The 26,958-nt window shown below is 41.3% G+C and overlaps 1 protein-coding gene across 3 annotated transcripts in view; it reads left to right on the top strand.

Annotated features, from left to right (window-relative positions):
• The window catches only part of CHCHD3 (coiled-coil-helix-coiled-coil-helix domain containing 3), a 272,908-nt gene that overhangs the window by 203,377 nt on the left and 42,573 nt on the right, over positions 1-26,958 (top strand). For all 3 annotated transcript variants that reach the window (XM_030575376.1, XM_030575291.1, XM_030575452.1), the window contains one exon: positions 15,589-15,659. In XM_030575376.1, coding sequence (XP_030431236.1) covers positions 15,589-15,659 — 71 coding nt within the window. The remainder of the gene's footprint in view (positions 1-15,588; positions 15,660-26,958) is intronic.

The following is a 26,958-nucleotide window of genomic DNA, read 5'->3' as shown; positions in this document are numbered from 1 at the left end:
TCTCAACAGGGTTTCCTGCTGCCAGATATATCACTCCTGTGTGTTACCTGGGGAGAGAGGGAGGGTCTTCTACAGCAATGTGGATTCCGCCCTGGCCCCTATGCAGCTTGCCTGTGTGCAGCTATGGTACCCCCACCCCTCGCTGCACAGTGGATCGGACGAGTTAGCCTGACCGGGACAAGGACCACGGTGGCTCTCCCTATAAACTTGCGAAAGCACATTGCCCACACTCTGGCTGCAACTTTTCAAGAGATTACCGAGGCCGATTACAGAGACGTGATAGAGCAAATCAATGGGCTATTCCACGTTTAGGCATGCATGCAGGCAGCCATAACCCAAACCGTCCTCTCCCAAAACATAAAAATCTGCTTACCCCGAGCACGATCCTCTGCTTCTTCCTCACCAGCAACTTCCAGCTGCTGCGACTGGCTAGCCTCCTCCTGGCTTGAGAAGAGCTCCTGGCTGCATCCCTCCTGGGACTCCGGGGTGTCTCCCTCCACCACAGTAGCCTGACTCTCGGCTTCCTCTACACCCTCCCCCACTTCTCCCTGCTCTGAACTCTCCATCGTGCTCCTAGGATTGGCAGTGGGGTCACACCCAAGTATGGCATCCAGCTCCTTGTAAAAACGGCAGGTCGTGGGGGCAGCTCCTGAGCAGCGATTTCCCTCACGGGCTTTGCAGTAAGCACTGCACAGCTCCTTAATTTTTACCCTGCACTGCAACACGGCCCGTTCATGGCCCCTTCTCAGCAAGGACTGTGATATCTGCCCACAGATATCATAATTTCTCCGGCTGGAGCGCAGCTGTGCTTGCACAGCTTCCTCACCCCAAACACTGATTAAGTCCTGCAGCTCGGAACTGTTCCATGCTGGGGCTCGTCTGGGGCGTGGAGGCATGGTCGCTGATTGATTGATTGATTGCACTCCACACCTGGCTGAGCAAACAGGAAAGACATTTTTAAAATTCCCGGTGCATTTAAAGGTGGGGTCAGCTGAGCCCAGGGCAGTGGAGTGTGCAGGATTACCAGAGAGGCTTCTAAGGTATGCTGGGATACCTCCTTATACCCCCGGAGGACAATAAAAGCGCTGGTGGGCGTCCACACTTGCAACACCTGAGGCTCGACCGGGTGTCGCTGCAACCAGGGAGTTGCAGCGCTGGCCGTGCTTTGCAAGTGTGACCACATCCTAAGTTGCAGCGCTGTAACCCCCTCACCAGCGCTGCAACTCTTTAGTGTAGCCATGGCCTGGGAGAAAAGAACTTAGAGTGGTAAGGCTAAATCTGTGATTGGGAGAAGTGCATACAGAAGACAGCAGAGTATTATTAGGAAACACCTACAATCAACAGTTGAATAAACAGGAAGGCTGTTTGGCAAGATATTTTAACAGTAAAGACTTGAAGGAGAAACCAATGTTGGAAGGAGAATACCCAGAAAATACAGTGCAAACCAGAGAATTGTGAGTTGACATAAATATGACCCAGTAATCTTTTTGTAAAAGGAAAAGAGGAGAGAAGTAAGTTGGAGAATGAACGGAAGAACTTTAAGTGGTTAATTGTTTTCAATATCACAGGGAGTCTTCAAAGAAGAAAGTATGGACTCTTTGAGGTGAGAGCATCAACAGCAAGGCGTAGATACTGATAAAAAGAAATCTTGAATTCTTCTTGCTGTTGGTACTCCCAAAGGAAAATGGATGGAAGGTAGATGCCAAAAATTGCCACAAATGTGTAGAAAACACAGTTGCAAAGCATACTGCATTTAATTAGAGCTGAGCAAGAAATATTTTCAGTTTGAGGGCTGAATAAAAAAATCGGGAGAAAAAATTCAATTAATTTTGTACCAAAACTGATTTTTTTTTATTTTTTTTCTCACTAAGGTGTTACTGAAAAATGTTTTTTGAGGCTGAACAAAACATTTTTAATATCATTTCTAAATGGCATTTTGAAACAAAAGAGTTTTGAAATATTTTGAAATGATGCTTCAATTTGAAATGAAGATTTGATGCAAAACTGGTGGACATTTTTAAAAAAATCCCGTAATTTTTTTTATTCATCTGAATCTCCTTGCCAGATTTGACCTAATTTGCCAATAATCTCAGTTGTCCTAAAACTGCTTTTTTTTTTAAGCAAATTTACTATTCAGGTGAAAAAAATTGCCCTGCTGTACATTTAATGACATTTAGCAGATGTTTGCACAGCTGCACAAGATATATTAAAATTAATGAATGTCTTATGGTTTTAATTAGAGGGTCCTCTTCCTAGTGTGTGTGCATGGGCTCTCAACTGGAATACCAGGATTGTATTTCTCTGTGCATAAGACTCCTGTCCCATCTTTTCAATGTTTCTTTAATCTTAACAGCTCAGGAAATTATTCCATCCTAAGTAATGTAATTTCATTGCCCTTAAATACTATGAGCCGATAAGTGCTTTTAGAAATAGCTACAGTAAGACTGTTCTGTGATCCTGTCAGGTATATAAGCTGAGAGAAGCCAGTGCAGGTGAGTATCTGAGATCTTCAGGGAGCATCTTAGTGCAGTATTGGTGATTCAGGAGGTAGCACTCTTCTGTTGAATAAATATTGAATCACTACCTCAGTGTTTGTCCTCGGGAGCTCAGTACTGCTCTTTTGTAGATAGGATATGAAACAGAAGTTCTGGCCAATGATGGTCATTAAAAATCACAGGGTGCTGTAAGCAAGATTTGGTGTGTGAACCGAAGAGTCCTGGCCAAATCCTCAATTGATGATGCTACTCTGCTTCACTGAATTTTCACTATAGTGAGTTATTTACTGTTTGACCTAAAACCATTTGGAAGTGTTGCTGAATATTAATCAGCTGACACATTTTACTCCAGAGGTGGTTCTCTTTCAGTGGTAAAAGAAATAATTCCTTTATATTCAGTTTGAATTTAAGTTTATAAAATGCACTGGGATCCTTTGGGATGAAAGCTGGTACATAATTTAAATATCAGACATACATTTGTAAATGCCGTTATAGTTACTGCGTACATAGTCGCAGTAGATTCTGAGCAGCATAGATGTGAGAATGGCGCCGACTTCTCACTTGCCAGTTAAGGTTCCTCAGTGTTCTGAAGTAGTGTGCGATGACAGAGCCCTTTAGAGTACTGAGAAATAACAGTATGGTTCCTTAGCGAGAATGTAATTTGTAACATGTGATATTGAAAATATGGCGAGACTTGGAAGAAAAGTTGTAAACAGGATTGGTTTTGATTAGGCATCCTGTCATCAGTAGGATGTTTAAATATAGTTGTGCATCTGAGCGTATGTCTGGAAGATTGCGAACATTTGTATTAGAGAATATGCTACTATTACGTGCAGATTAGATGGTAGGATGAATAGCAATAAGAATGTTGAATAGTTTTGTCCTTTTAGTAAAGGTTTTCATTTTCTTTGGCAGCTCTGAGTGTTAACAATTAGAGATCAGTGTCCTAGTTAGATAGAAAAGTGAAGTGAAGCGTATCTTGGGAGAGGCTTAGAGGCTTCTATTAACAGTTATGTTAGCCAAGTGTGCCTAAAAGTTGAGCTTGGAAGCTCAGATGAAAAGGGCAGCTGAATTCTCTGCTTTTCTCCACTTGTTGATCTGATGTGCTCTCTTTCACAAACTTAGGAGATGTATCACAATACTGAACATTTGGTGTTGGAAATCATATCTGCTCTTTGGGAGCCTTCATCTATAGGAAAAAATATATGCAATCAGACCCAATGAAGGAGATCATAAATGACTGGAATCTAGTATAAAGAACTTTGACAAGGGCACTGATAACTTCCTTTATGCAACGCTTTAATAGTATTCAAGGCAGAATAAATATAATATATTAAACAACATACAAATTCACTTGTAATATACTTTGTACATCTGGTTTTCCAATGGCACAGTTAAAATCAATTACCATGTATATTCATTCATAAGCCAAATATTTTTGGTAAAAAAAACAGTGACACATCTATAAATGGGTCTACACCAAAATTTGATGATTTAAAACTCTATGGAATCATTGAATTGAATATCTAGTACATCGTTGTTTTGTTTACCTGGAGCGTCCAAGTAAACAAATGTTCCGACCCACCAGTGGCTTACCCTGACAGGCCAGGAGCCAAAGTTTTCCAACCCCTGAAATGTAGGGTCGGTTTATGAAAGGGCCATACAATTTTTGCTGTTTTTACCTATCCATTTTGGGGGGTTGGCTTGTAAACGAACAGGCTAATGAATGAGTATATGTGGTAAGAGAGAGGCATAGATTAAAAAAGTAACAAATATTTTAACATGATTTGGTACATGAAGTTGTACTCCTTGTTAGGCTTTATAATAGGTAATGTTATCTATTTAGGCTCATATTCTTTCCCCCATCCCTTCATTTTGTTTGTTACGCTTACTTGTTGCATCTTCAGAGGCTTCAAAGCTCAGTCCCTTTGAGATAAATGGCGACAATTAAGAACTCTCTTACAGATGAATCCTAGCCTCTTGCCCAGGGCCCTCAAGTACCCTCTTGCAGCAGAACCAATTTGACAGATTTTAGTCTTGTATAAAAGGATGATGTCCCTTTCTTTGTCAAATAAACTATTAACAACATAACTATTAAGTAAAAATCTTTAAATAGATTATGTGGAATATACATTCCTACTGAATTTGTTCAGGTTTTAAAAGCTAAAGACACATAAAGAAAAACTTCAACTGCAAAAAGGAGTTCTGGTATGAAAGAGGATATGTTGGTACTGCTCCTTTAGTGAAACTTAACAAGGGTTCTCACATTCTCTTGATTCTGTTGATAACCTTTTATCAGCTTGGATGACACAAGAACTTTTAGAGTTTCCAACTTGCTGAAAACCTTCTGAAGATTTTCAGTATAGGTAAAAAATACACTTGTGCTTTGAGGTTCCACCTACAGATGAAACAAGTGAACGTGTAAGCTTCTGTAGGAACTTGTTTTCTAATACAGAACTTTAAAATCATTGCTACCTAGCAAAGAGGATTCTTCCCCTATTCCTTCATAACATGTGGCTTCCACTGCTTCTGTTGGAGGAAGATTATTCCAGAGTCTGACACAATTAAAATGTGTTTCCTAATATTCAGATTACATTTTCCTTTATTCAGTGTATCCCATTATTGTTAGTTATATTTGTCTCTGTTCCATCCTGACTATTTCAGTTTAAAAGGGACCTAATTTTACATAGTGGATTAAGTCCCCATGTACCCAGGACCCCCTCCACAGCCAAAATCAACATTCCCCATTGGTTTCCTCTTGAAGATGCACTTCTTCCACAAGACCCAATTAATTTTAGTACACATTTTCAATGAAACGTATGACAAAAGGTACAAAAAAGGGTACTAAATGAAATGCATGCCCAACACTACTACACAGGCATCTGGACTTGGTTACATCTTAATTTCTGTTGTTTCACTGTGTTTCATAGGTTCCAATGCCAGAAGGTACCATTATGATTGTTTTGTCAGAGCTCCTGTATGACATAGGCTGAAAGAATGTCTTTGAAATAGAACATATCCTCTAAATAAAAATCGTCCAAGTTTGATGGAGAATCCAACCCTTGGTAAATTATTCCAGTGATTAATTAGCCTCACTGGAACCAGACCAAGGATAGACACCTGCAGGACTTCACTAAATATGTCCTTCCAGTTTGATTGTTACCCATTGATGTCTACTCTTTGAGTGTGGTTTTTCAACTACTTGTGCATCCACTTTATAGTCATTTAATCTAGCCTACAGTTCCCTAGCTTGTGTACGAGAATATCCTCTGTGAATGTGTCAAAAGCCTTTCTAAAATCAAGGTTTAGCCTCCCCATGGCCATGAAGTTCCAGTGGATACTGCTCTGCGACTGGAGCTCACAGTGTGGGCTATTACCTCTGCATACTTGTTAAGCAGGTATTTGGGTTAATGTATCTCTTTCAAAAACGACTGCACCAACCCTTCCCCAGGGTCATACCCCCCAGAGTGCTGTGGACAGAGCCACATCAAAGCACTACTGCAATACACAGGAAATTCCCCTGGCTGACTCTCAGCGGTGAGCCTCAGTTGAATACAGTAATACCTTAGTCAATTTCTCAGTTACCTGCATTCCTGTCATGCAGCATATTAGTTTTGCTAGCCATCCCCATTCCTCTCACACAGCAGACTTGTTTCTATAGCCACCCCTTTGTATAACATTATACACTCTGCCACAATTCACCTCTCTGATTCAGGGAAACATTTTTAGGTGCCAAAATTAAACAGAAAATCTTTGTTTCATTTATTTACCGCAGTAGTTGATAACAGTTTACTACCTTTACTCATTTGCTCTTCAAACTGCAATAGAAAAAGATATTGTGAAGTCCTTTAAATCACAGTTTCACAAGGGCCCATTGTGATTATCAGTCTGACTTCTTATGTACACAGACCTTCCCTCAAAATAATTCATAGAGAATATCTTATAGAAAAACATCAATCTTGATTTAAAAATTGTCCGTTATGGAGAATCCACCATGATCTTTGATAAATTGTTCCAATGGTTAGTTACCCTCACTATTAAACATTTAGCCTTTTTTCCAGTCTGAACTTGTCTAGCTTCAGCTTCCAACCATTGGCTTGTGTTATACATTCTCTGCTAAATTGAAAAGTCCATTACTAAGTATTTGTTTTCCATGTAGATACTTAATACTGTAATCAAGTCACCTCTTAATCTTCTATTTTTAAGCTAAATAGAGTGAGCTCTTTGAATCAATCACTGTAAGGCGGGTTTTCTAATCTTTTAATCAGTCTCGTGGCTCTTCTCTGAACCCTTTCCAGTTTATCAACATCCTTCTGTAATTGTGGGCACCAGGACTGGTCACAGCATTTCGGTAGTGGTTGCACCGTTTCACCATGTGTAAAATGGGTAGAATAATACCACCTCCCAGTTTAACGTCACATTTAAGATACTATGGTGAGGGCATTGTAGAAAAATCGATGAGACAATTAATAATTCTGCATTCAGTGCAGTGTGTGGATGGTGTACACTCAATAATGCATGGGGCCACATATTGAGCAATGAGGATAAAAAGAAATATTGACCAGCTGCCCATTCAGTGAGTACAGGTGTGCACTGATTGAAGCAGGGGTTGTATGGTGAAAGTATGTGATCATGTAATTAAAGACTATATCATAATGCATTATACACAAGGGGGCAGAATTAAGGTTGCACAGGTAACCTTAATTCTGGTATTTCCTAACTTTTGAATGCTTGACTTTGTAATCTTAATGTCCTTTTAACATGGCGTTGGGGTTTTTTTGGTATGTAATAAATAATTATAGCATGTGTGTGTGCATGTACAGTAGACATGCAACACTGATGTGTATTTATCTGTGTATTGAGGGGCTATTCCACATGAACAATAGAGGAAATAAAAGTGTTATTAATTCAACCATTATTCTGCTAGTCCATTAGTGGACAATGTAGTAATGTAATTTCTAATTGACAGCATGTTATTGCAAGCATCATTTCTAGTCAGTATTCTCAGCATTAGCTACTGGTGAAATTATTCTAAGAAGTGGGGAGGATTTTAAAAAATGACTTCATTTCTGGATTGTAAACAATTATATACATGAAAGAAAATCCTGAGTGAATTCTGAATGGAAGGTATTACACAGAAACACATGGTAAACTCAATCTAAGATGACAAATGGCTTCTTAGTAGCAGCTCATTTGATCACTCAAACTGCAATTAAAAAAAATAGAACAGGTACACTTGCAATATTGTCTGTGTGTCAAAAATGCACCTTCATGCTTGAAAATGATAAAAAATTACAATCGATCCTTACAACTGTTGTGTTCATCTTTATTGATCAGGCACAAGAAAGATAAATTGCAGCCCAAATAAGATTATAGTAAATGTTAGCATCGTAGGGGACTATAGGTTGATAGAGGGCTATTCATCATCTCAAATAGTGACCTGTCCACGCTCACACTATAGTCAGTGTACTGTCTAATCACATACCTATTGATTTTATCTACATCCAAGAAACCTGGCTGCGACTGTCATTAGGCAGACAAGATTGCTTAAATTTAAAGGGGTCACTGGTGTGAAGACGATTCCATTTTCATTTTCTTACTGATTTATTAAAAAATACGCTACCTCTGGTCATGTGCATGAAACCTCAGTTCCCATACAAATGAATGATTAGGTCCGGATCACAGAAGCAGGAATGCAATAGACCACCGTGCCCTCTGCGATCGGTTTATGTGCTTTTGACTGAGGTATGTGTTACACAATTTGTTATAATTCGTGGTAATGTTTTGACTTGAAAATTAATTTGATTCTTCTTCTGAGCTTAGTATTCTTTTCTTTGATTTCTGAAGAGCTCAAGTTAGTTCATAATTTATTAGGAAAACCTTTAGAAGACAGTGGCTCAGAGGATGAAATGTCTATCTTTTTACCTTTCCAGAAAGAGTTCCTCTTTTAGTACTAAGTGAAATAAGTTTGTGGTTTCAGATCAGTCTCCAATACAGGAACTCGCTTTGTGGCTTTTCTTATAACCTTGTTTGGCACAGATAACACTTGCTCAGGAAAGCTCTTGTGACCCACTGATCATGAAGACCGAATCCGCTTTTGCATTCACAAAAGGGTGATCCCTCAAGATCAAGGCTAAAGCCTTACAAGAACAGTTTACGAAAATTCACCGTTACAGTCAGTCCCGATTTAAATAATCATGTCTTTCCCAAAAAAGAAAATCTAGAATGATAGTTTCCATGAACTGTGTTGTGGCCATCTAAATAGATTAAATGTTTTATAGATGCCATAGTAATTAACCTTGAATTGTAACACTGATGTGTAAATGATTAAACCCGAGTTTTAAAAGTGTGTATGTAAAAAAAATGGAATACGTGATAGTATGGTGTGGAATAAAGATTTCATTGGCATGGTGGCCTGATTTTTGTGATGCCACATTACTCAAGAGTGTCAATGCATGAATCAGTTCTAGCAAAAGCTAACAAACCCATTATACCACACCACATCAAATGCTCTGTATATTACCCAGATGTTACGGAACAACTAGTTTAGAGAAGTTTTGAACAGTTTTATATGACTGACTTCATTTTTTTATTCTTCCTACTGTGAAGCCAGGTGTCTCAGCTTATCTACCCAAAGTCCAACTGTGCTGATATGGAGTTCAGATGAGCTCAGATCAAGCCATAAAAACCTCTTTTAAATTACAAAAAGTACATTATCTAGACATAAAATGTTACAACTTGTTAGTCAGTTGTCTTAGAATATTGTTTATCCCGCCGTGAAGCTCCAACGTTTTCGAGTATAGAAAAGTTTTTACTGCCCATGAGTTGAATCCTGCATTTTGAAAGTGGGTGATTGGTGGAGTCAGGGGGAGAGGCATTCCAGAATTTAGGGGAAATGGAAATATTTCTGGAGAGACAAGATGGGTGAGGTAATTGTGACACTCTGTACCCCCAAAGCAACACACTGACACCCCCATATTTACCATGGTGATGTAATTATGACATGTTTTGTACAAAGTATGCCTTATAAGGTATCATTCTAAAAGTCTTGATCTGTTGAACATAAATATCCTGTTGGATTACATGTGCTGTCATTGTATCTGAAGTTATGAATATTGACTATGTACCAGTATTTCAACAGTTTTTGCTCTTGGAGTGACACCCTCCCTCAATATGAAGAGGACATGCACAGACTTTTGTTAACTGAGCTAAGATCTTTTCATGCACTTCACTCAAACTACGCAGTTTTTAGGTAAAATATAAAACAGCTTTATTAACTACAAAAAGACAGATTTTCAGTGATTATAAGTAATAACTGTACAGATCAAAGTAGATTACCTAAGAAATAAAACAAATTTTATTAACTAGACAGGATTTGAATTACATGCATAATTGTCATATACCACCTCATATTTGAACATTGCATGCGGTATTATTAAACGATTACAGCCCATACTTGAGGGGGACCACAGCATGAAATAAATCTGTCCTGAACCTCCTGTTCTGGCTTTCAAATACCCCGTCCCCAATCTCTCTAAGCTCACCATCAGATGAAGCTCCCCATGCCAGAACACACCAAGATCCTGCCATAACAAACAGATGCAAAACCTGCAGACATACTTTTGCTGCTACAATGATCAATAGCCCCCAAAACACACTTTTCAAAATTCATGGGTCTTACACATGCCCATCGCAAGATGTGGTGTACCTCATCTAATGCACTAAATGCCCCAATAACAACTATGTTGGTAAAACAAGACAATCATTATGCTCTAAAATGATACACATCCACAAACGATAAAAGACAAAAACACCTTCTTCTTGGAGTTATGGTCCCTATTGTATTCCACTGTGGGTTAACCATGTGCCTGGAGCCAAATAATTTGAAAGTAGCATCTGCTCGTCTGCGCATGTGCCCTAGTTCACCTTGTGCCTCCATCTGAGGGAATAAAGTTCCTTCTCACTGCTGCATGGCTTAGGTTGGAAATGTCAATGTCCATAGCTTCATCTTTGTCCTACAAAATAAGAATTAGTTCTAATTTTGTAAATAGTTTTTACAGTTTCTACAGTTTAGTGTTTTATAGATCTGTTAGTGTTTAGATTAGGCTCCCGGGACCTCTCACACCCCTGAACCCTGTTCAGATACTGGATTATGCCCAGGACTCTGGGCATCCAACTCGGCATCTCCTGCCCATGATCCTTCTTGATCCGCGACAAGCACCAGCGCTAACTGTGCTGCCTTTGGGAAGCGCACATCACAGTGAGGTGTAGTGACTGCCAATCATTCTCCAGCCATACCCAAGGAGGGTGGAAACTTTGTCTCCTCAAATACCTCATGGAGAAGGTCATGATGCCTCAATCAGAGCCAGGCCGAGAAATCTTCCCTGTACATAGGCCTAATTCAGCAAGGAGTGCATCTGCTGCTGCAAAGTCTGAATCAGGTACGGGAGAATTTCCCCCCACAGGACCCGCTGGCAGGATATTGTCAGAGATCCAGGAAGCACTCTCATAAGCATAAGACTAAATCTTACTCTAAATTCTCTCTAGAGAAGCTGGATTCACCTCCAAGTAAGCCTATCAGCTCAGCCCGTGAGGGCTTAGGATGTCTTATGTCCCAGAGGCATGACAAGAGAAGACCATACGCATTGTTCTCCTTCGGTACCATCATCCTTGGCACCTCCAAAATCCAGGATCCATCGGCACCAACTAAGTCTAATCGTTGTCATCTTCAAGAACTGTTTTCCTCGCTGGCTTGAGCAAGTAAAACCCCTGAATCTGAATCCATTGCTTCTCCACAGAACATTTTCTCTCTCCCTGATCTGGAATTCCCTCCTCTATCGGGCCGCTCCATCTCTAAAGAGGTAATAACACCACCAAGGGAGTTGACTGCTAGAAGAGTTTATCGCTGCCTGTCCCATATGTGGAATACAACTCCCCTGCAAAAGCACCATTGGCACCACCACTGGAACTGTAATCAGCCTTCTTTTCATTGGGAGGTTCCAAACCTCCTGACGAACATTTTTCCCCCTAGCCGACATATCTTGCATTTCCCAAAAGACCTGCATTGGTTTGGGGCCTACTTCCCTTTCATCTAACTTGGAGCTGTTGTTATCCCATGCCAAGGGAGCCCTCGCAACTACCTATTGACCCCCTTCCTACTGGCCATATTGGGGGCCTTTTGACCAGTACTCCACTGCAGAATCAATCTGATCTGCTAGGTAGTCACCCCTTGCCTCCCCTCTAAGAGGATGCTCAGGTCAGCCCCCAGATCCAACAGAAGAGTAGGAGGAACATTACACACCAGATCCAGTGGTTCTGCTAGAACCAATAAGAATGCTGTCTTCATCTCCAAACAAAGCGGTGACTCCTACATCTCCTTCTCTCTACCCTCCCTCAGTGACTTCAGACATTTCCATGACCACTTTCACAGAGTTGCTGGAGTACTTCAGTTTACTCTTGAAGAAGTCCAGGACATCTTACACTCATCTGGATCCAACAGAATAGCTGTCCCTGCTAATGAATCCATACTTGAGCCAGCTAGGAATTTTGGCACACTCGTGCCACCCTGAAGAGGGTGGAGAAGCATTACTATGCGCCACCCAAAGGAGCAGAATTTTTGTTTTCTCACCCTGCTTCCAACTCCCTGGTAGTCCAGTCTGCTTCTAAAAGTTGGGAGGTGTTGGCCTTAGGCTATGTCTACACTACCACTTATGTTGGTATAATTTATATCACTCAGGGGAATGAATACACCACCTCCATGAGTGACATAAATTACACTGACATAAGCACCGGTGTGGACATAGCTGCCACTGCTCATTAGGGGTGGATTAATTAAATTGATGGGAGAGCTCTCTCCTGTCGGCTTAGAGCGGCTACACTAGATATATTACAACAATGCAGCTATATTGGTGCAGCTATGCTGCTGTAAGCTCACTGTTGTAGAGATAGCCTTAGTGTTTCACGGCTCTCAAGCTCCCATCAAAATAATGTCGAGTCAGGGACTGAGATGTAAAGTCTGTTGCAGAGGGTGTAAGAAAGCAGGACTTTTGAACCCTCTGTCTCTTGCATGATAGTTCATAGGGCCTCTGATGGAAAAACTACTTAGCCATATGCTTAGGTCTGAACAATGGGCCATAAAACTTCCTCTTAAGGACAGGCTTGTATATCTCCAGTGAGTGGAAGGTAGCTCTGGAGTCCTTCAGGGTAGGGAGGGACTCATCCATCTTCTGATTAAAGTGTGATTCATTAAGGAGAAAGTCCGTATTGGTATTCTGGGCCTCCTTAGGGAACCATAATTCCCTGCACGGGACAATGGCAGTAACCATAGCTCTAGAGGAAGTATCCTTTCTAGTAGTAGAAAGGACTCTACTAGAAGAGGTTACCTAGCTAAGTGGAAGCACTATTCTTCTTGGGCATGTCAAATTGACATTCTCCCAGAAACTGCAGATATTCCTCTCTTCTTGGACTATATCCTCTCCTCAGCTCATCCATCAGCTCCTTACAGGTCAACTTGGTGGCAATTTTGTGCATGACATACACCACCTCAGGCATTCATGGACTTTGCAGATCCACTGACCAATAGATTCTGAAAAGTCCTAATCAGAATCTTCCCATTTATTCAGAAGCCTACTCTCCAGTGTGACTTAAACATTGTTCTCTCAGTACTCACAAGGCCTCCCGCCCCATTGAATTTTTAGCCTCTTGCTCCATGTCTCTCCTTTCCAAGAAGGTCACTTTTCTTGTAGCCGTCACATCACCTATGATGGCAGATCCTCCTTATAATATGTTCCATAAGGGTATGTTTTTATTTGCATCTGTACCCTAAATTCATTCCTAAAGTAGTTTCAGAATTTCACCTTAACCAGTAGGTTCACTTACTGTGCTCTTCCCAAAACCGCACACTTCCCCAGAGGAATTAAGTCTCCACTCCCTTATGTACAGCAGGACTTGGCCTTTTACCTGCAAAGAACAAAACCAATCAGGAAATCTCAGAGACTATTCATCACTATAGTATAAAGAATCAGGGGCATGCCATTTCCACCCAGAGAACCTCCAAATGGATCTCTGGATGCGTTCTATTCTATCGGCTATTGAATCTTCCCCCTTCCCCCGGGGTAAGAGCTCATTGTACCAGAGCACAAGCAACAAATGTGACATCACTTCAGAAGGTACCCCTCCTGGACATGTGTAAAGCAGCCATGTGGAGCTCTGTTCATATGTTTGTGAGACATGCTGTGGTGCAGGACTCCTCTGCTGATGCTTCCTTTGGAATGGCAGTCCTCCACTCAGCTTACCATCTACATCCTTGCATTCTCCTCCTACATAGGTACTGCATGTCAGTCACCCACAGTGGAAAACAGTAGGGACCATCGCTCAAAGAAAAAGGGGAGGTTTGAGACGTGTGGTCCCTATCTGTATTCCATTCCTTCCCCTCTGCTTCGGATCCCATCTGATTTGTGGTAGAGAAGGAACTGGAGAGTCGGTCAGTCCACCCTGCCCTTTATCTCCTTGAACCCAGGCAAGAGGTGATCTAGGGCACATGTGCCAACCAGCAGGCACTACTTTCAAATTCTCTGAGTCTGGGCACATGGTGTGCCTGTGTAACCCACAGTGGAATACAGCTAAGGACCAAACATCTTGAAAAACCTACAGTTACAGGTCAGCAACCTCCCCATGTCACTTGTGGGAAAACACTTTTTTTTTTTCTTTTTTAACAAAGTCATCACCCTTACCTGACCTCTCAGTCCTCATCCTCAATGGAAACCTGCACAACTTTTTCAAAAGACGAGCCTACAAGCTTAAATTCATAACTTTGTTAGACACTTAAAATCATGGTCTTAATAAAGACACTGGATTTATTGCTTTTCACAACAATCTGTTACCCGCTAAGCCCCCGTTTTTGTCCTATGACTGCAGAGGTGTTTGTGGGCCACTTCACTTTGAATGGTCTCTTACCATATGTTGTTTGCAGTGTTGTAGCTTCGTGGGTCCCAGGATATTAGCGAGAGAAGGTGGGTGAAATAGTATCTTTTACTGAACCAACTTCTGTTGGTGAAAGGGACAAACTATCTAACAAAGGCAGCTTGATTTTTAAAAATATAAAATAGCAGCTGTGAGAAGTTACTCAAAGTTTGGAATATTAGGATAAGTTGTTGCTTTTTACAGATCCTGACTAACCTGGCTACACCTCTGATACTAGAATAAATTAGAAAGAGATGAACTAGTGAGCAAAGAGTCAATTAGACAGTCAGAGGATGAGTGGTTAATTTGTAACATAACTGTAATTTATGACATGAATATCACCTCCACACGAAGTCTGAGTGTACAGAAGTGTAAATACATACACAACAATAAGGATTCCATTTATGGATTATCCAATCATCTAAAAATTATGAATCCCTCAATGATGGCAACAGCCTCCTGATTTGTGTTCCAGTCGTCATTGTCCTTCCAATTCTTCCTTAAAACTGATTTTTCATGCAGCTTTCCTACTATACAAAGAACTAGCGCTGGTTCAGAATTTTTTTGACTAGAAGCTTTTTCATCAGAAAATGCAGATTTGTTGAAACAAACTTTTTTGGGGAAAGTCAGTTTCTACTAATTTTTTAACATGAAAAAATTGAAGTTTCTAAATAGTCAATACATTTTGTTTCAACATTTTCTAAATGAAAAATTCCAGTTTTATGACTTGAAACAGGCTTTTGTTTAGAAATTTAAGCTACAGTAAAGTCAAAACTGAAATGAAACATTTTGACCTGAACCATATTTTTTTGGATTTTTGGTTTGTGAATATTTTTGAAATTTTGACTTGAATCCCAAGTCAGGATGGAACCATTTTTCTATATAGAATATTTTCTCTGGATAAGAAAACTTTCCATTCTAGCTCTGCAGTGAACTGCTCACCAATAATGCTTCTGCTTTGTCTTGTACTTTAATGGTTATCCCACTTTTTTATTTGTTAGAATTATAGTGTAAGATGTTCGGTGTGGGGACCTGAGTTCTTTACACATTCTGTAGAGAGCCAGGAGTGTTTTCACCGCTGTATAAATATTTGTTAGGTCATGAAGTTTTCACTTTTCTCCTCTCTTTTCAGAGTGCACAGTTCTACAAAGTAACCACGGAGCAATACCAGCAAGCTGTCAAAGAGGTGGAAGCTAAGTTCAAGTAAGACTCCCCCCCACTCTGTTACTTTTGAGTATGTAAATCTGATGAAGTTGTGTTCATATTAAATTAGGAAAAAATTTCTCCACCTGACCTAGCAGTCTGTGCTTGGAAAGTGGCAAATGAAATGTATTTTTGCAGGGCTGGTTATTGAAATGAAGCAATTTTGATGAAAGCTGGTAGCCAGCCCATATTGTATTATGTACCATGATTGTGTAGAAATTGACATCACAGTTAGTAATATTAATTTATTTTTGCCTGATTCTATATAAGAAATGCTTTGAACTGCTGTACACCTTAAACATGCATCTTTGTTAATGAAATACCAGAACTTGGGTGCCAATCTTGCATTTCAGTAGTATTCATACCATTCTTGTTTAGCATAAAAGGTATTTAAATCAATGATTTAACTTTGTCTTTAATAGCGAAGGTCAGGTTGAATTATTATTAGACTTGAGGATGGTTAAATGAAGATGCAGTAATTGATGGACCAAAGAGACTCTGACCCTTAGCTTTGGACTTTCAGTTTCTGCCAATTCTTCCATTAAGCAGAAAGTGCCATTCATCATTTTTGTATGAGTATGAAAATAACCTTTTACAACCCTTTACTCTCACAATCTACCAATAGATACTGTAGACAAAAATTATGGAATTGTGGCCATAGTTTGAGTGAAGGTGTGGAAGCCTATTGAGAGCTCTGATACCCTTCCCCCTAATGTCATAATAAAATGATAAAAGTCTTTAAAAACCCTTAATGTAAAATAACTACTACATGTTTCAGTGGTTGGATCTGTTTGCCATTTCATTGTGTATTCACTTACAAATTATTTGGGAATCTCTTTTTAATTTAATATTATGTTAATTTAGTTCTGGTTAAAGGTACCAGGCTTGCCGCCTTATGGAGTAAACATTTCTGACCCTCGGACAAGTATTGATTGAACCACAGAATAACACTGTGCTTCAACCTTGATCTGGAGGGACTGCAAGTAGGGGTGAGAAGATGGTTTGGTTGCTATTGTTCATTCAGTTGTTCCTTCCCTCCTTTTTCATCTAATTAATGAGGGCTAATTAATTTTTATCAGTTTTGATGAATTTGAAACATCTAATTATCACCTTCCTTCCTTTAATTAAAAAAAATATTTTTCTCAGTGTATGCTCAACGTGCCGCAGGTAGCACATGACCAGGATTCATCACCGAATTTGATTCGCTGGCTGGATCGTTAGCTTTCCTCGCCCAGGCCATGTGCTGACAAGGAGCACAACATGAGTGCTGATCCATGTTACTAGATATGAAATAAGGGAATAGTTAGTAGGTGGTACACCTCTAACCTGATAGAATGCCACCCGATATAACACGAATTTGGATATAAGGCAGTAGAGCAGTGGGGAGCCCTGGCCCTTTAAAGCGCCACCCAAGCCCTGCTGCTTTACCGCGTTATATCTGAATTCGTGTGGCACCCCGGGCCCTTTAAAACACCGCCCGGGCCCTGCTGCCAGAGCTCCGGTGGTGATTTTAAAGGGACCGAGGCTCCCCACAGCAGCTGGAGCACCGGGCCCTTTAAATTCCCACCGGGGTTCTGGCAGTGATTTAAATGGCCAGAGGCTCCAGCTGCTGCAGGGAGCCTGGGCCCTTTAAATCCTTGCCTGAGCCCCGCTGACAGAGTTCTGACAGTGATTTAAAGGGCCTGGGGCTCCTGGGAAGCCGGTCCAGTCCGACACGGCGTACCAGCTCTTGCTGGCATGGCCTACCGGACTGAACCCGATATAACGCAGTCTCACCTACAAGGCGGTGAGATTTTTTGGCCCCTGAGGACCGCATTATATCGGAGTAGAGGTGTAGTAGCTATTGTGACTTATGTCCTGTGACTTTGTTTGCAGAGTTGGGAGGCCTGCCGTGTTCCAGCACACAATAGTTTACAAAATCAGTCAAGTACTGCCCAGCTCTTCCAGGTGTTTACAGGCCTGGCCTAAACAGCAGGGTTCTAGCTAGAACTTAACATCACACAACGTAAAATCATCTGGGTAGTTTAAAAACCAGCAGTGTAAAGCGTTCCATTCAGTCCTCCTTTAACCAGAAAAATAGTTGTGCAAAGGGAATATAGGGAATGGGATTGTGAAATCCTCAGACTTGTTGAGACTTCCTTCTCCTGATTGTCAATGGAGACTTGGGAAGGGGGTAGATTTAGAAGATAAAATAAAAAAAGAACAAGTTAAAAATCACTTAGAAAAGTTAGATGCCCACAAGTCACCAGGGCCTGATGAAATGCATCCTAGAATCCTCAAGGAGCTAATAGAGGAGGTATCTGAGCCTCTAGCTATTATCTTTGGGAAATCATGGGAGATGGGAGAGAGTCCAGAAGACTGGAAAAGGGTAAATATAGTGCCCATCTATAAAAAGGGAAATAAAAACAAGCCAGGAAACTACAGACCAGTTAGTTTAACTTCTGTGCCAGGGAAGATAATGGAGCAAGTAATTAAGGAAATCATCTGCAAACACTTGGAAGGTGGTAAGGTGATAGGGAATAGCCAGCATGGATTTGTAAAGAACAAATCGTGTCAAACCAATCTGATAGCTTTCTTTGATAGGATAACGAGTCTTGTGGATAAGGGAGAAGCGGTGGATGTGGTATACCTAGACTTCAATAAGACATTTGATACGGTCTTGCATGATATTCTTATCGATAAACTAGGCAAATACAATTTAGATGGGGCTACTATAAGGTGGGTGCATAACTGGCTGGATAACTGTACTCAGAGAGTAGTTATTAATGGTTTCCAATCCTGCTGGAAAGGTATAACAAGTGGGGTTCTGCATGGGCCTGTTTTGGGATCGGCTCTGTTCAATATCTTCATCAATGACTTAGATGTTGTCATAGAAAGTACGCTTATTACATTTGCAGATGATACCAAACTGGGAGGGATTGCAACTGCTTTGGAGGATAGGGTCATAATTCAAAATGATCTGGAGAAATTGGAGAAATGGTCTGAGGTAAACTGGATGACATTTAATAAAGACAAATGCAAAGTGCTCCACTTAGGAAGGAACAATCAGTTTCACACATACAGAATGGGAAAAGACTGTCTAGGAAGGAGTATGGCAGAAAGGGATCTAGGGGTCATAGTGGACCACAAGCTAAATATGAGTCAACAGTGTGATGCTGTTGCAAAAAAAGCAAACATGATTCTGGGATGCATTAACAGGTGTGTTGTGAGCAAGACACGAGAAGTCATTCTTCCGCTCTACTCTGCGCTGGTTAGGCCTCTACTGGAATATTGTGTCCAGTTCTGGGTACCGCATTTCAAGAAAGATGTGAAGAAACTGGAGAGGGTCCAGAGAAGAGCAACAAGAATGATTAAAGGTCTTGAGAACATGACCTACGAAGGAAGGCTGAAAGAATTGGGTTTGTTTAGTTTGGAAAAAAGAAGACTGAGAGGGGACATGATAGCAGTTTTCAGGTATCTAAAAGGGTGTCATCAGGAGGAGGGAGAAAACTTGTTCACCTTAGCCTCTAATGATAGAACAAGAAGCAATGGGCTTAAACTGCAGCAAGGGAGGTTTAGGTTGGACATTAGGAAAAAGTTCCTAACTGTCAGGGTAGTTAAACACTGGAATAAATTTTCTAGGGAAGTTGTGGAATCTCCATCTCTGGAGATATTTAAGAGTAGGTTAGATAAATGTCTATCAGGGATGGTCTAGACAGTATTTGGTCCTGCCATGAGGGCAGGGGACTGGACTCGATGACCTCTTGAGGTCCCTTCCAGTCCTAGAGTCTATGAATCTATGAATGACCATTGGAGGAAAATAATTTCAGGGAAGTTTGGCCTGCATGTGCAATAAGGAAACGTAACAGATTAACTGATGTTATATTTAGGATTGAAAAAAATGTGTTTAGTCTGGAGAAGAAAAGACTGAGAGGGGACATAACAGTTTTCAGGCACATAAAAGGTTGTTACAAGGAGGAGGGAGAATTGTTCTTCTGAGGATAGGACAAGAAACAATGGGCTCAAATTGCAGCAAGGGAGGTTTAGATTGGACATTAGGAAAAGCTTCCTAACTGTCAGGGTGGCTAAGCACTGGAATATATTACCTAGGGAGATTGTGGAATCTCCATCATAGGTGATTTTTAAGAGCAGATTAGACAAACAGCGGTCAGGAATGATCTAGGTAATACTTAGTCCTGCCATGAGTGCAGGGGACTGGACTAGATGTCCTCTCGAGGTCCCTTCCAATACTGTGATTCTATGATTTGTGGATTAGTCTGCCTTCAAATAGACCCTTAGGGTATGTCAACAATGCAGCTAAAAATCTGCAGCTGACCTGTGCCAGCTGACTCAGGCTAAGGGGCTGTTTAATTATGGTGTAGACTTTCAGGCCTGGGCTGGAGTACAGGCTCAAGGACCCTGTGAGGTGGGAGGGTCCCAGAGCTTGGGCTGAAGCCAAGACTGAAAGTGTACACCACAATTAAACAGCCCTTTAGCCTGAGCCCTGTGAGCCCTAGTCAGCTGGAATGGGCCAACCACGAGTGTCTAATTGCAGTGTAGACATATCCTCAGACTATATCTTCCATTGTTGTTTGCAGTGTTGTTGTAGCTGTATTGGTCCCAGGATATGAGGCAGACAAGATGGGTGGAGTAATTTTGACCAGTGCAAGATATTATCTCACCTTCCTTGTCTCTCTTAAACACCTGAAGTCAGTTGTGTGTTTACAGTCTTCCATAGATGACCAGGCCCCCAAGTGCATCTTGGCAAACTAGTCCATCTTGTCAGCAATATGTGGTAGTTGTACTCAAATACTCTTTGGCAAAAGACTCTAAAAATAGACCTGGGTGAGAAATGGCTTTCTTGTCATAAAACATTCAAACATTTCCTGTTACCCATTGGGATGACACCAAGATCTCTTGAAAATGTTAGCAAAAAAACTAGGAAGACTGATTCAAGGTTTCGGGTGAGGGAGGCAGGATGTCTCTCTCTCGACAGAATTATATCCTTAATTTTAAGCATGAGTGGTGTCTCCTTGAAGTCCATGTTAATAAATAAATAAATACAGAGGGCCAAACACAAGGGTGTTTTTGTTTTTGCACAGTTTAAAAGAAAGGGGAGGTTTGTATCCCAATCCCGTTTTATCTAAGGCTATGGCGACACTGCAGAGCTTACGTTGGTGCAGCTACGCTGCTAATGCAGACGCGCTAAGTGAACAAGAGAGCTTAGGAGAGAGGACCGAAGCCTGACCCCACACGAGCCCCAACCCCTGGGTTGAGGGGGCCAAGCCTGAGCCCCATCACCCCAGGTGGGGAGGACCAAAGCTGAAGCCCAAGGGCTTCAGTCCCAGGCAGGGGACCTGTAACCTGAGCCCCGAAGCCCATGGCTGAAGCCCTGGGTGGTGGGGCTCAGGCTTTGGCTTTGGCTTTGGCTTTGGCCCCAGCAAATCTAAGCCAGGGACTTTGGGTTCCCAACCCACAATTTGAGAACCACTGACTTATACCAACCTAAGCTGTAGTGTGTATATAAGCTGAGATGCTGTTAGTTGCGGTAGCCTGATTAGTGTTTCCAGATATGGTTTATTGGTGTATAGAGACAGAAAAGGTATTTGGAAGTACATTTATAAATTCAGATATGTTTCATAATTAGCAAAAATAGTGAGGGGGCACTTGGGATGCAAATGGGTTTTATTACCCCATATTTCACATTTTCCTTCATGTAAAAGTCTCTTTTTAAAACTGAATTTCCATGCTCTTGTGGGGTTAAACTAAATGGATGCTATTTTAACACTGTCTTTGGTGTGGTTTTGATACATAAATTATGAATGATTTAGTGGAACCTTGAGATGATGCTCTTTTGGTATCACCAGCCGCTTCTTATGTCATTGTAATTGAATGTGAGGATGGAGGACAGGGTTTCAAGCAATAATGTTTAAAGAGCTTGTTTAATTGGCTGTAAAAGAAGAATTAAATAAGGTTGAACTGCTAAATTTATAATTCTGTTAAATGTGTAAACCAATGTGCTGCATGTCAGTACGATTTCAAGTTGAAAGTATGAGATTAATAGCACTAATTGTAGTATTGTTACAAAACTGCTCTGCAAATCATTTTAAACCTGTCTCGATTTTAGAAATTTTCATCCAGATAGCTTAGAATTCGGTTTCAACTTTTAAACTAAAATGTATTACAAGAGTTTGAAATAACTGTGTACCTATCTTTCTTGCATTTTCCTTCCCTTCCTCCCTTTAGTTCTTGAAATTATGTCATTTATGGCTTCAGTGGGCTTTATGGACAATTCACTGATTAAAGGGAGAAGACTGAATACCCTATATAGACTTGTATCAGAGAACTAACAGATCCTCTGTACTTTGTCTGCACTATTTATTGATGCCTGCTTATTATCTACTTCAGTGCGGCATGAATTAGCGTGATATTCCAAATGTGCATGATAAATGTTTTATCTCTTTAAGGCCCTGATTCACATTGATCAAATTCTAAATCATCAAATGGTTTATCTCTCTAAGACACTAATTCACATTGATCAAATTCTAAATGATCAGGTTCAGTCAGTTCCTGCAGTACACAAATTACATTAAAACAACATTACTAGAGTATGCTGCCTTTTCTAATGTAGGAGTTATGTTACCAGCAGTTACATTATAACCAGAATTATTATATTATGAAGATGTCTCCCTCATAATTAGAAGTATACACAAGAAGAAAAGAATGCAATATTACAGGATGAGCAAGGCTTTGGGTGAGGATTTGGGCTTTTACTGACTAATTAAATTTTGCATCTGTGTATGGGTTTTTACTTTAATTTGAAGGGCTGGTAGCAGGAAATTTGGCAGCTGTAGTGGTGACATTTTATTCCCTCATGGTCTTCAGAACCAAGTAACATCTTGATTATTCAGTTAGGGATAAAATAATTTTAGAGGCCAAATTCTACCCTAAAATAAATGTTGTTACCTTCACCTCTGGTTTTTGACTTCATTTGATAGATGTCAGCTTTAACAGCTGTGCATTAGTGCATTTTTACAAACTGTATCATTGCCCCTCACGTTTCCATTTCTGCCCACACCACAAAACTACCTTGCTAGTAGTGCTGCTGTTTTGGAGAGAACTGTTCCATAGCCCTTGGGGGGCTTTGCCAGGAAATGCAAACTGTGACGCAGTGATGAAATCCAGGTGCCCTCTGGGGATTAGGTCACGCTGTTGTGGACTGTCCAGGTTGGTGTTTCTGCAGAGCAAAACAAGGCTAAGCCTCTTTCCAGGAACGAAGCATGTCATGCTCCAAAACTCCCAATGCCTTTGAGGGAGCCAAATTCTGGGCCTCCTGCTTTGTAACAGTGTTTTTCTGTCTCTGTTTATATAGTGCCAAGCACTCCTACATCTAGATACTAGTATAAAATTAAGGTACACAAATAGTTTTTAGCATAGGTGTGTGTCCACTGCACAGTTTTTTCAGTGGCATATATAGAACATAACCTCGTAGCCCCCTAGCACAGATATAAATTGCAGTGTCTCAGACAAGTAGAGTAAAGACACACCTGAAGGGTGGGTACATCTGAGAGTCCATTTCCAAAATGTGCACACTCTCTACTTGCCCAAGCAGTGCCTCCCTTTCTACACTGCTATTTTTAACAGTGTCCTCTGCTTCCCTGCTTCTGGAGTCTTTTCCTGTCTCATGAAAAGACTCCTTAAGCGGAGAATGGTGCTTGCAGGGGGGAGGTGGCAAGGAAAGGTTTGGGCAGCTCCCCACTGCAGAGCCTCTCCTCATCTCAGGGAACGACTTCCACAATGGGGAAAGGCTCAGGCAGCTCTCCATTGCTGGAGCCTTGCCCTGCAGCAGCTGGGGGCAGCAGGGAAAGGCTCCACCAACTCCCTGCTACTAAACCCTTCCTCTGCTTCAGGGAAAGACTCCGGCAGGGGCAGGGGAAAAGGGTGCCTTGCTTTCACTGCAGCATGTAGGTATACATACACTATATGCTGCCCCCAGTGGTGTGTAGTGTAGATGTAACCATAGAGGCCTCAATGTACCACTCAGTTTGGCCTATTGATGGATGTTACTGGTGGATTTTGTTTGTTTTTCTCCTCTCACTGTGAGGCTACCTGTAGGTTGTTGAACCCTACAATTGTGGAGATTGCCACTGTAAAGAGCTGGCTCTTGTGATTGAACATAGTAAGACCTCTCAGCTTATTCTGATCTCTTCTCGCAGTGAGTTTACTGTAGTTGTTAGTTTTGGATCTTCCTCTAAATATGCTTTCCATGTCAGATCTGGTAGTTTCACCTAACCCTAGATAACTTTCACAGCTCTGATGGAGACACGATATATATGATAGCCAGGCATCAGCCTGTTCAGGGATTGGAACTGTGGATGGGAGAACCAGAGGATGTGGCAGAGGATAATAATGAGGTATTCCTCCAACTGGCTACTAGTGTGCTGTGAAGTTTAATTTATCAATATTTGGAGAGCACTTTCAGGTCCCTGTCTGGCAGGTGAATTTAGGAGCACAGATTGCTTTTGATCATTTATGGTCAATTGTACATACAGCGGGAAGGAGATATGCTCAGTTTATTGAATCATCTTTACTTAACTTGTTGACCTAAAGAAAGTACAACAGTAAAAGTTTAGGAAGAGGTTATGTTCAACTTATCCTTTGTCTAAATGAACAAGGAAGAAAACAGACCTTGAAATATTATTTCCTGATCCTAAAGCAATGGTATTAACTTTCTGTACTTTAAAAGTGCAGTGCAGAGAGAGAGGATGGTCTTGTGGTTGAAGCACTAGACAGGGTCTGAGGAGATCTGGGTTTAGTTCCCTGCTCTATCACCGGTGTGATCTTGGGTGAGTCATTTAATTATCCTGTGCCTCAGTGTCTCCATCTGTAAAATGGCTTTTACAAGGGTTTTATGAAGATGAATTCAATAGTCTTTTTGATTAACTTGTAGACTCCATATTGGATGGGGAGCTCATCTAAGTACCTAGATAGCTTGTGCTGTTGCCTGTGTTCATACACATTTTATGGATAAATAGCTTCAATCTTCCATGCTTTCACCTTTTATGAGCATTAATTCACTTTTAAAATAATATGTAGTATTTACTGAGTCCCTGCAAAAATACCACATAGTGTCTTTGAATAACTGAAAACTGAAATATATTTGGAAACAGTGGGCTGGATTCTGCAGCCCTTCCCTGAGCTGAAATCCCACTGACTTCTTTGGAAGCCCTGCTTGGCAGAAGTCGTTGGAATCTAAAAACAAATTTGAGGTAACTAGCTCCTTATTTATATAAAGGTAGCACAGAACTTGTTAGAGCTGTATCAGCACTCAGTCATTTTATTTTTTACTTTCCCCTGGTAAAATATTAGATAATACTTTTCACAGTACGTCCAAGGGTAAATTGTAGCATTCACACTTTACATTACTTTTACATGACATTTACTTTACAATACTGAGGCACAGAGCTTGGAGTCACCCCAGGTTATTCAATAGGTCAGTGGCAAAGTTTACTTCTACGGGAATTCTGCGTCACTGCACAAGCGCAGAATTAATGTCCCCCATAGATTTTATTCTTTCTCTGCAGAAAAGCTGATTTATGCACCCCTCCCAAGCAGTGGGGCGGGGGGAAGAGGAGCACATGTTTGGTTCGGGCTTCGGGAGCAGCCAAGGGAGCAGTCACTGCATTGGGAGGCAGGGCTGGGGACACCACAGCCAGTGGCTCCTATCCTGAGCTGGGCTCCAGCTGAGCCTCCTGCACCTGGACCCCCACCCCACTGAGTCCCAACCAGCTGCACTCAGACCCCCCGCCCCACTTCCCCAGCACCCAAACCCCTGCTGCTGAGCCCGCTGCACCTACACTCCCCTGCTGAGCCCCATCCCCCCTGCAACCCAGACCACCCCGATGAGTCTCTACCGCCTTCACCTGCACCACCCCGCAGAACTCCCCAATGTGCCCCTATGCATCCAACCCCCTCTCCCACCCCTGGCACCCAAACCCCCTACTAAGCCACTGACACCCAGATTGCCCCACACAGAACCCTCTCACCCCACACCTGGATTCCCCCCCACAATAAGCCCCTCCACACTTGGATCCTGCTGGTTGAGCCTGCCTGCCCCACACTTGGATGGGGGGGCAAGGCTGGGCATATGTACATGCAAGACTCTGTCCCTCACTGTGGAACTATAGAGATGTGCTAATATGCCTTCTAAGGAATCTATTTGTCAAAAAACAATTCCTGAATCTTTTTTTTTGTCTGTATTGTTACAGTCATACTTGCTGACAAGTATTTTGAAATAAATTACCCAAATATTTGAAAATAGTCTGATTATATTATGTTACTTTGACAAATAAAATATGCATACATTTTAATGTTTTGGTACAGAATTTTTAATACTTTGGTGCAGAATTCCCTCAGGAGTAAAAGTTGCAATTAAATTCTGCATTTCAGTGTTCTGAAAATAATTCCATACTGAAATCATGCTCAACCCTACTGGGGACCTTAGGGCACATTGCACGATTTATAGCACAACCTACCCATCATGAATGAGGGACTCTTGTTTGGATAACAAGTTATGCTATAGCAGGGGTTCTCGGGAATGGCGAACCGCAGCCACTGGGAGCTGCGAGCAGCCGTACCTGCAGACACTCAGGTAAACAAAGTGTCTCGCAGCCCTCCAGGGGCTTACGCTGAACAAGCCGCCAACCAAGTTTGGGAACCCTTGTGCTAGAAGGAATGCACAAGATTGTTGTTTGCATTACTGTCGTTCTTAGAGCCCTAGTAATGGACTGGATCCCATTTTGCTAGGCACTCTACAAACAGAACAAAAAGACAGTCACTGCTGGAAAGAACTTGCAATCTAAGTGAAAGCCAAGAGACAACGGATGGATGCTGACAGATGGAGGGTATTCAAGGAAACAATGAGACGATATTGGTCAGTATAATAGACCTGAGTTTGAGTGGTATTGTGTAGTCTGTGTATACCATCTATAGGGACACAATCTGAATGGAGTTTCAGAATGTCTGAGTCCTAAACATTATTTGTTGCCTCTGCTTTGCAGAAGCTTCACTCAACATATTAAACCTGTGAAACAATGACCACTTCATATATGATCATTTTAATTTTCTCTACAGCAGTATAGACATTTAACTTTTTTGCTTTGATCAATACAATCCATTAGGAATGTAGAATACCCAGCAAAGCTGTATGAAATATTAATTATGTCCATTTTAGGTAGGAGTAGATTCATTCTGAATGAAGTAGAAGTGGAGTATTTAAGAGGCGTATCTGTTTTTTTTCTTCGTGCTGTAATTTAAGCAC

The sequence above is a fragment of the Gopherus evgoodei genome, chromosome 1 (genome assembly GCF_007399415.2).
Source record: "Gopherus evgoodei ecotype Sinaloan lineage chromosome 1, rGopEvg1_v1.p, whole genome shotgun sequence".
Classification (NCBI taxonomy): Eukaryota; Metazoa; Chordata; order Testudines; family Testudinidae; genus Gopherus; species Gopherus evgoodei.
The sequence above is the reverse complement of the archived record's forward strand: the minus strand, read 5'-3'. Positions and strand labels throughout refer to the sequence as shown.